Raw genomic sequence first — 8,990 nt, forward strand, 5'->3', positions numbered from 1 at the left:
AACCTTCACACAACATAGCAACAACCTTCACACAACATAGCAACGACAAGCTTCACACAACATAGCAACAACCTTCACACAACATATCAACAACATTCACACAACACAGCAACAACATAGCAACAACATTCACACAACATAGCAACAACAATCTTCACACAACATAGCAACAACAACCTTCACACAACATAGCAACAACCTTCACACAACATAGCAACAACAATCTTCACAAAACATAGCAACAACAACCTTCACACAACATAGCAACAACCTTCACACAATATAGCAACAACCTTCACACAACATAGCAATAACAATCTTCACACAACATAGCAACAACAACTTTCACATAACATAGCAACAACCTTCACACAACATAGCAACAACCTTCACACAACATAGCAACAACCTTCACACAACATAGCAACAACCTTCACACAACATAGCAACAAAAACCTTCACACAACATAGCAACAACCTTCACACAACATAGCAACAACAACCTTCACACAACATAGCAACAACAACCTTCACACAACATAGCAACAACAACCTTCACACAACATAGCAACAACCTTCACACAACATAGCAACAACCTTCACACAACATAGCGACAACCTTCACACAACATAGCAACAGCCTTCACACAACATAGCAACAACCTTCACACAACATAGCAACAACCTTCACACAACATAGCAACAACATTCACACAACATAGCAACAACCTTCACACAACATAGCAACTTCACACAACATAGCAACAACCTTCACACAACATAGCAACAACAACCTTCACACAACATAGCAACAACCTTCACACAACATAGCAACAACCTTCCCACAACATAGCAACAACCTTCACACAACATAGCAACAACATTCACACAACATAGCAACAACCTTCACACAACATAGCAACAACCTTCACACAACATAGCAACATCCTTAACACAACATAGCAACAGCATTCACACAACATAGCAACAACCTTCACACAACATAGCAACAACCTTCACACATAGCAACAACCTTCACACAACATAGCTACAACCTTCACACAACATAGCAACAACAACCTTCACACAACATAGCAACAACAACCTTCACACAACATAGCACCAACAACCTTCACACAACATAGCAACAACAACCTTCACACAACATAGCAACAACAAACTTCACACAACATAGCAACAACCTTCACACAACATAGCAACAGCCTTCACACAACATAGCAACAACCTTCACACAACATAGCAACAACCTTCACACAACATAGCAACAACATTCACACAACATAGCAACAACCTTCACACAACATAGCAACAACCTTCACACAACATAGCAACAACCTTCACACAACATAGCAACAACCTTCACAAAACATAGCAACAACATTCACACAACATAGCAACAACCTTCACACAACATAGCAACAACCTTCACACAACATAGCAACATCCTTAACACAACATAGCAACAGGATTCACACAACATAGCAACAACCTTCACACAACATAGCAACAACCTTCACACATAGCAACAACCTTCACACAACATAGCTACAACCTTCACACAACATAGCAACAACAACCTTCACACAACATAGCAACAACAACCTTCACACAACATAGCACCAACAACCTTCACACAACATAGCAACAACAACCTTCACACAACATAGCAACAACAAACTTCACACAACATAGCAACAACCTTCACACAACATAGCAACAGCCTTCACACAACATAGCAACAACCTTCACACAACATAGCAACAACCTTCACACAACATAGCAACAACATTCACACAACATAGCAACAACCTTCACACAACATAGCAACTTCACACAACATAGCAACAACAACCTTCACACAACATAGCAACAACAACCTTCACACAACATAGCAACAACAACCTTCACACAACATAGCAACAACCTTCACACAACATAGCAACAACCTTCACACAACATAGCAACAACCTTCACACAACATAGCAACAACATTCACACATAGCAACAACCTTCACACAACATAGCAACAACCTTCACACAACATAGCAACAACCTTAACACAACATAGCAACAGCATTCACACAACATAGCAACAACCTTCACACAACATAGCAACAACCTTCACACAACATAGCAACAACCTTCACACAACATAGCTACAACCTTCACACAACATAGCAACAACAACCTTCACACAACATAGCAACAACAACCTTCACACAACATAGCACCAACAACCTTCACACAACATAGCAACAACAACCTTCACACAACATAGCAACAACAAACTTCACACAACATAGCAACAACCTTCACACAACATAGCAACAGCCTTCACACAACATAGCAACAACCTTCACACAACATAGCAACAACATTCACACAACATAGCAACAACCTTCACACAACATAGCAACAACCTCCACACAACATAGCAACAACATTCACACAACATAGCAACAACAACCTTCACTCAACATAGCAATAACCACAGTTACAACTTTCACACAACGCTGACGTCACTGGTGCTTTAATGGTTCACAAATACTTCAGTGGTCCAGGAATACTTCAGTGGTCCAGGAATACTTCAGTGGTCCAGGAATACTTCAGTGGTCCAGGAAAACTTCAGTGATCCTGGAATACGTCAGTGGTCCAGGAATACTTCAGTAGTCCAGGAATACTTCAGCGGTCCGGGAATACTTCAGTGGTCCAGGAATACTTCAGTGGTCGAGAGGCTAGGTCTCAAAGTAATATCGACAGCAAGATAAGGAGAAGGAGAAGTATTACAAGATACGGGAGGAACAGAAGAAGAGGACAAGAAGAAATGAGGAAGGGGGCGGGGAAGGGTAGGAGGAAGAGGAGGAAGGAGAGGGGAAGGTCGCAGAGAAAGAAAAAAAAAGAGGAAGAGGAGGAGCTGAAGGGCGGAACTAAGGACGGTTTGGTGGGACTACTAAAATGTCATGGAAAGGTGAGGTCGCGCTGGAGGAAGGGAGGGGGTAGGGTGGGGGAGGATGATGGATATTTATGTTGGGGGAGGGGTTAAATGACCGGGAGGCAAGAGGTGGGGGGAGGTCGGATGTATAAGAGGAGGAGTTGGAGAGGAGCAGATGCACACCCCCATCGGCTACCACCCCGTCAGCACCTCCCCCTCGCTCAGCCTTCAACCATGGCCCTCTGGACCAGCTTGGTACGAATATCCCTTCTGTCCCTCCTTCAGTGTACGTGAGTGACCACCCTACAGGTATTACCGCAGCCGCTGCAGCTGCTACTGCTGCGGCTGCTGCTCCCGTTGTCGCTGGTTCTGTTTTTGCTTTTGGTGATGCAGGTTCCTGGCTAGTGAAACACAGCAAAATCCCAACTATACAGAAAACACGAGTGCTAATAATTACCATCAGCCTGACTGATCATAGACCCGGACCTCGAGGATCGAACTTCTGCCATTCCTGGCACTGAATGACCTACAACACAGTTCATATCTTACTCAGAACACCTGTTTCAGATGTTTAAATTTGTTGCACAAGTGTTGTTTGCAAAATCGAGGTTGTGTGTCGAGATTCACTAAGATAGTGAGATACACATACATCCACCCACACCTAACAACAGTTACCTGGGTGTTAGTCTTCTTACACCTGCTGTCCCTCTTTACCTACCAGTAAATAGATACCTGGGTGTTAGTCTCCTTATACCCGTTCCTTCTGTTCACATAGCAGTAAATAAGTACAGCACCCATATGCTAGTCGACTGTTTTGAGTCACGTCTTGAGGCGACGGCCAAATAATAATAAGGATAATGAAGAGGGTATACCACCACGCGCAATGTCCTACTCTTGTAACTACAGATGCTTAATAGTTAATGACACACTCACAAGATGTTTCATGCTGTGGTCGAAGACTGCAGCTAACAACAAGCATTCAGCCTAAACATGTACCTCACAGTTCCCATACCCTGTCCTGTACACTCCATTACTACGATACAACACTATAAACAGGCACACGATACCATCAGCATTTGGTATCTTAATGCATGACAAAATCCACAACAGTACCAGCACAACCATCACAACACCAGCTATCGAAATGACACACCAACCATCATGACACTGCCCTTATTTCACACTTTCCGTTTATCTAGTATAAGATCTGTTTATACAGTCTAAGACCTGTTTATTTAGTTTAAGACCTTCCCTTATCTAGACTAAAACATTTAATTTAATCCAAACTGGATTAAGAAGACAGGCTGCAAAACATGTCTTTATAACATACAGTACATAAGTTGTTTAATAAACGTGTCATCACATAATTCATAGCTCAGACATCTCTGCATCCGTCAATCACAACATTCTCAGGAACAGTTATCATTATACATTCCATAAAAATTTAGTAATTTTAGAGTATTATTGAATATGTTGCAAAGGGAAGTTTACTGCTATACTGTCCACCGAGAGTAACTATGTCAGGAAAAGTACTTGCTTGTCGGCCTTATACTGAGAGTAGGTCATGGATATGTCCTGGTCCAGTCTTCAAACAGCTAAATAAGCCACTGGTCCCTCCTGATCTAATCTTTACAAAGCTAAGGAAGCCACTGATCAATACTGGTTCAATTTTTGTAAAGAATGTTTCGTTTTATGATATACATAATACCACACTGACAGTCAAGAAGAAATTGCAAACTTAAAGAATCCAGGGTACACTTGCATTCGCCTAAAGTTATGAGTGAAATTAGAGTAAAGATTTTAACTATGATAGGATGGCATATGATAGATGAGTAGTACACTTTACACTCACAAAATGGTATCTACGGCTTATTGTAACTGCTCAGCAACAAGCATAAAACTTTGAGAATGTGCGTATTTATGTAAAGAGTTGTAAGATCATTGTAACTGTATAACAAGATGGACTGAAATTAATGGTAATTCTCTTCTGCGAAAACTTTTAATTTTGAGTAAATCGTCCTTAATGCAGCTTTTTTCTTGCAGGTGCTGTTGTCTGCTTTAGCAGTTAGCGCACTGAGTTTGCCTCGGCCAGACGAAAGTGCCTACAAGATTCCTCAAGTGGGCACTGGAAGGCGTTCACAGTACTACGTTCTGCATGACGATGGAACGTACAAGTACGGCTACGACACTGGCGAGGGAGCCTTTGAGAGTACTCGGCTCAAGTCTGCTGGTAAACAAGACGGAGAGTTTGGCTACAGAGATCCTGAGGGAAATAGTATCCATCTCCAGTACGAAGCTGGCGAGGGCGGCTTTCGGCCCAGGGGTGCCCATCTACCAGCCTCACACCCTGACTTTGATGCTGCCCATGCTGCAGCCCGCGCTAGACCACCCTTCGTAGACCCTCTCGCCGATGCAAACACAGATGCTTCATATGGATTCCGGTTCTCTGAAGATGGACTTGCACGAACAGAACAAAGTGACTCAGATGGCACTGTACGTGGATCTTACTCCTACGTGGATGAGGAGGGTCGAACACGATCCTACTCATACACAGCTGGGCGTGGAATTGGCTTTGTTGTTGAGGGCGACGATCTTCCACAGTCACCAGCAGCTCCTGGAGCCACTCCAGCTGCAACACGACTTTCGTCTTCAGCTGGACGACTCCCTTCACCCAGTTTACGCAGAGCAGGCGCCCCCTCTTCAGGAACTTCAAGCGTTTCTACACAAGCCTACGCTGGATCTACAAGCTTTAGTGCAGGAACCATCTCTGCTGGTGCAGGGGCTTCACGTACTCCCTCTAGATTTGCCCCTGTTCGTCCTGCATTCACGCCCGCATTAACTCAGTACAGCTCTCCAGCTGCACGACCCTCTCCCTCTACTTACCAACAGACTCGCCCATCACGACCCTCTCCCTCTACTTACCAACAGACTCGCCCATTCGAATCTGCCAACACTCACAGCCAATTGTCTCCTGATGGTAGTTACTCCTTCGCTTACGATACTTCTAGTCACTCACGAGCAGAATCTGGTGACAAAGCCAACAATGTGGCAGGAAAATTCGACTTCGTTGCTAAGGATGATGGACAAAGAAGGGCAATTAACTACCAAGCAGGATCCGCAACAGGATTTACCGCTGAAGGAGCTCATATTCCTGTAGGACCCCCAGTTCCTGGATCACCCACTGGACAGCCTACTGGTAGAATTGTTCCTGTACAAGAGGTTCCCTTCATAGACCCTCTGGCTGATTCCAAATCTGATGCATCCTACAACTTTGCCTTCGATTCCGAGCAGTATTCACGATCGGAGAGTGCTGATGCCGATGGCAATGTACAAGGCACCTATACGGTGGTGGACGATGACGGCACTCGCCGCACTTATCGATTCCGGGCCGGTGAAGGCATCGGCTTTGAAACTGAGGAAGTGTCTACTTCTCGCGGTTCTCGTCCATCTTCATCCTCTTTTGCTACAGCTACAACTGGTACAAGATCTTCAGCCTTGACTGCCCAAGATGCATCTGCTCGTGGTGTTCAGGTTTATTCTTCTCCATCAGCACGTCGACCAGCCTCCGTTCCATCCACATATTCTTCATCTTCAATCGGGACATTTTCAGCTTCGAGGTCCCCGCTGAGAAGTACCTTCACACCCACCTCTACACGTGAAGTGTTCCCAGGCTTCAAGCTGCGTCAGTATGATGCGTCTGACAATGCTGAGAAGTTTGGTTATGTATTAACTTTTGACAATTAGAGCAAACTTTGATGACGCCCATCATAATTTCGTTGTCCAGTTTTTAGAGGAAATTAAAAAAACCTCGCTCATTCATTTACACTTACAAAGGATACCAGTAAAACTATACTCACACAGCCGTGTTTTACCGGCCTCTATGCTCACAAAAGCTACGGTGATGGGAACATAGGCCTTCCTGCTACACTCAGGACAAGCATCGGCCGCCACAACACAAACACCAATACCAAGCATGGCTTATTTGATATGGCCAATTATACCATAACACTTCAAAGATAATAACATTCATATTTAGCTCTAGTGATTACTCCATAATAATAATAATTAATAAAGTTTTGAAGTTCATTTTAGTATAATTTGACCTTTCTCACATAAGCGATCAACAATGCACAGTGGTTGCTGTGTACACACACACACATACACACACACACACACACAGGCTGGACACGTGGTCCAGCAACTGGCTTCTTGAATTCAACCCTGCCAAGTGCAAAGTCATGAAGATCGGAGAAGGGCAAAGAAGACCGCAGACAGATTATAGACTAGGTGGCCAAGGACTGCAAACCTCGCTCAAGGAGAAAGATCTTGGGGTGACCATAACATCGAGCATGTCTCCGGAGGCACACATCAACCAAATAACTGCTGCAGCATACGGGCGCCTGGCAAACCCGAGAATAGCGTTCTGATACCTTAGTAAGGAATCGTTCAAGACACTGTACACTGTGTACATCAGGCCCATACTGGAGTATGCAGGTTCAATTTGGAACCCACACCTGATCAAACGCGTCAAAAAATTAGAGAAAGTGCAAAGGTTTGCAACAAGGCTAGTTCCGGAGCTCAGGGGGTATGTCCTACTAAGAAAAGTTGAGGGAAATCGGACTGACGACATTGGAGGACAGGCGGGTCAGGGGAGACATGATAACGACATACAAAATACTGCGTGGAATAGATAAGGTAGACAGAGACAGGTTGTTCCAGAGAGGGGACACAGAAACAAGGGGTCACAATTGGAAGCCGAAGACTCAGACGAGTCATAGGGATGTTAGAAAGTATTTCTTCAGTCATAGAGTTGTCAGGAAGTGGAATAGCCTAACAAGTGGTGTAGTGGAGGCAGGAACCATACATAGCTTTAAGACGAGGTATGACAAAGCTCTGGAAGCAGAGAGAGAGGACCTAGTAGCAATCAGTGAAGAGGCAGGGCCAGGAGCTGTGTTTCGACCCTGCAACCACAATTAGATGAGCAATTAGGTGAGTACACACACACACACACGTTTTCAGCTTTATCAGGAATATTAACAGTACTGCAGACTGACAAAGAAACTAAATGCTATTAATGAGCCTAGAAACTGCTATTCTACCTCAGCTCATTTTAAAGCCCGGTCTCATCTATGAGATGCTACCGCCTCTTAAGAAACTACCCACAAGAATCGGCTAATGTCTATATACAGCAAGTACTCACTTAACGTCGTCGATAGGTTCTTGAAAACTGGGACTTTAAGCGAAACGACGTATAACGAAACCAATTTTACCATAGGCTAATTGGTTTGTTTCTAATACCACACATTTTGTTTTTTGTGGCCACAGACATCAGGGTTGCATAGTGCACCAGTAGCACTCATTGCAACAGGGTTAAATGAAGGAATAAATGTTTGCAAAGCGAAAATTGTAAGGAGCACCTCCTACCACCACACAGTTCAAAACTGAACATGCAAATTCCACGCAGACAGTAACCCCGGCCGGGAATAAAAAAAATTCTCATCAATGTTATAACGAAACGTTGAGTGAAGACTTACTATACCGTTTTACTGCTAGCTAAAACCCAAAATGTTGCACATGTGTCTTATTCATCAACTTGTTGGTGATGTATACCATAATTTTAATGATGTGAGTAGTAAGTGTAAGATTTGTCCATACATCTCAAACTTAAGGTATCCCTGACCACCTGTTGACAAGGTTTTCAACAAGCAACACTGATGATGCAGAACAGACCCTAAGGTCGAAGGCAAGAAGAAGAATGTGTCTTTTGTTGAGTTACATTAAGAACCTCTCAAATCTCCAATATATGAAATCATTTAGTAAAAAGGTGTTAAAGAATAATACTGTGCAGGGTGTCTTGTAAGTTTGGAGCAAATTGTTATAACTATTACCATAATTTTTAAAGGACCGGTAAGCCAGCGGAAGGCCTCGGTCCGATGACCAAAAGCTCCAGCTGTGGGTCATATGACTAAGACCCGCATCAAGAAACACTTGGCCTGTTTCCTGACAACCCTTACCAAACCAACTTGTAAGTCTGGAA

The 8,990-nt window shown here is 43.6% G+C and overlaps 1 protein-coding gene and 1 long non-coding RNA gene across 3 annotated transcripts in view; one reads left to right on the plus strand and one right to left on the minus strand.

Moving 5' to 3' along the window:
- The window catches only part of LOC128685014 (uncharacterized), a 323,567-nt gene that overhangs the window by 303,773 nt on the left and 10,804 nt on the right, over positions 1-8,990 (minus strand). The gene's annotated exons all lie outside the window — the stretch shown is intronic.
- Positions 3,092-7,039, plus strand: LOC128685012 (DNA-directed RNA polymerase II subunit RPB1-like). Its single transcript, XM_053771448.2, has 2 exons — positions 3,092-3,208; positions 4,997-7,039. Exons 1-2 carry the CDS (start codon positions 3,098-3,100, stop codon positions 6,695-6,697), a joined length of 1,812 nt encoding a protein of 603 aa, XP_053627423.2. The 5' UTR covers positions 3,092-3,097; the 3' UTR covers positions 6,698-7,039.

The sequence above is a fragment of the Cherax quadricarinatus genome, chromosome 5, assembly GCF_038502225.1.
Source record: "Cherax quadricarinatus isolate ZL_2023a chromosome 5, ASM3850222v1, whole genome shotgun sequence".
Taxonomy (NCBI): domain Eukaryota; kingdom Metazoa; phylum Arthropoda; class Malacostraca; order Decapoda; family Parastacidae; genus Cherax; species Cherax quadricarinatus.

Coding starts and splice junctions, on each gene's coding strand:
- LOC128685012 (XM_053771448.2), top strand. CDS start 3,098: ATGTATAAGAGGAGGAGTTGGAGAGGAGCAGATGCACACCCCCATCGG. Junction 3,209..4,996: donor TGGCCCTCTGGACCAGCTTG/GTACGAATATCC, acceptor TTTTTCTTGCAG/GTGCTGTTGTCTGCTTTAGC.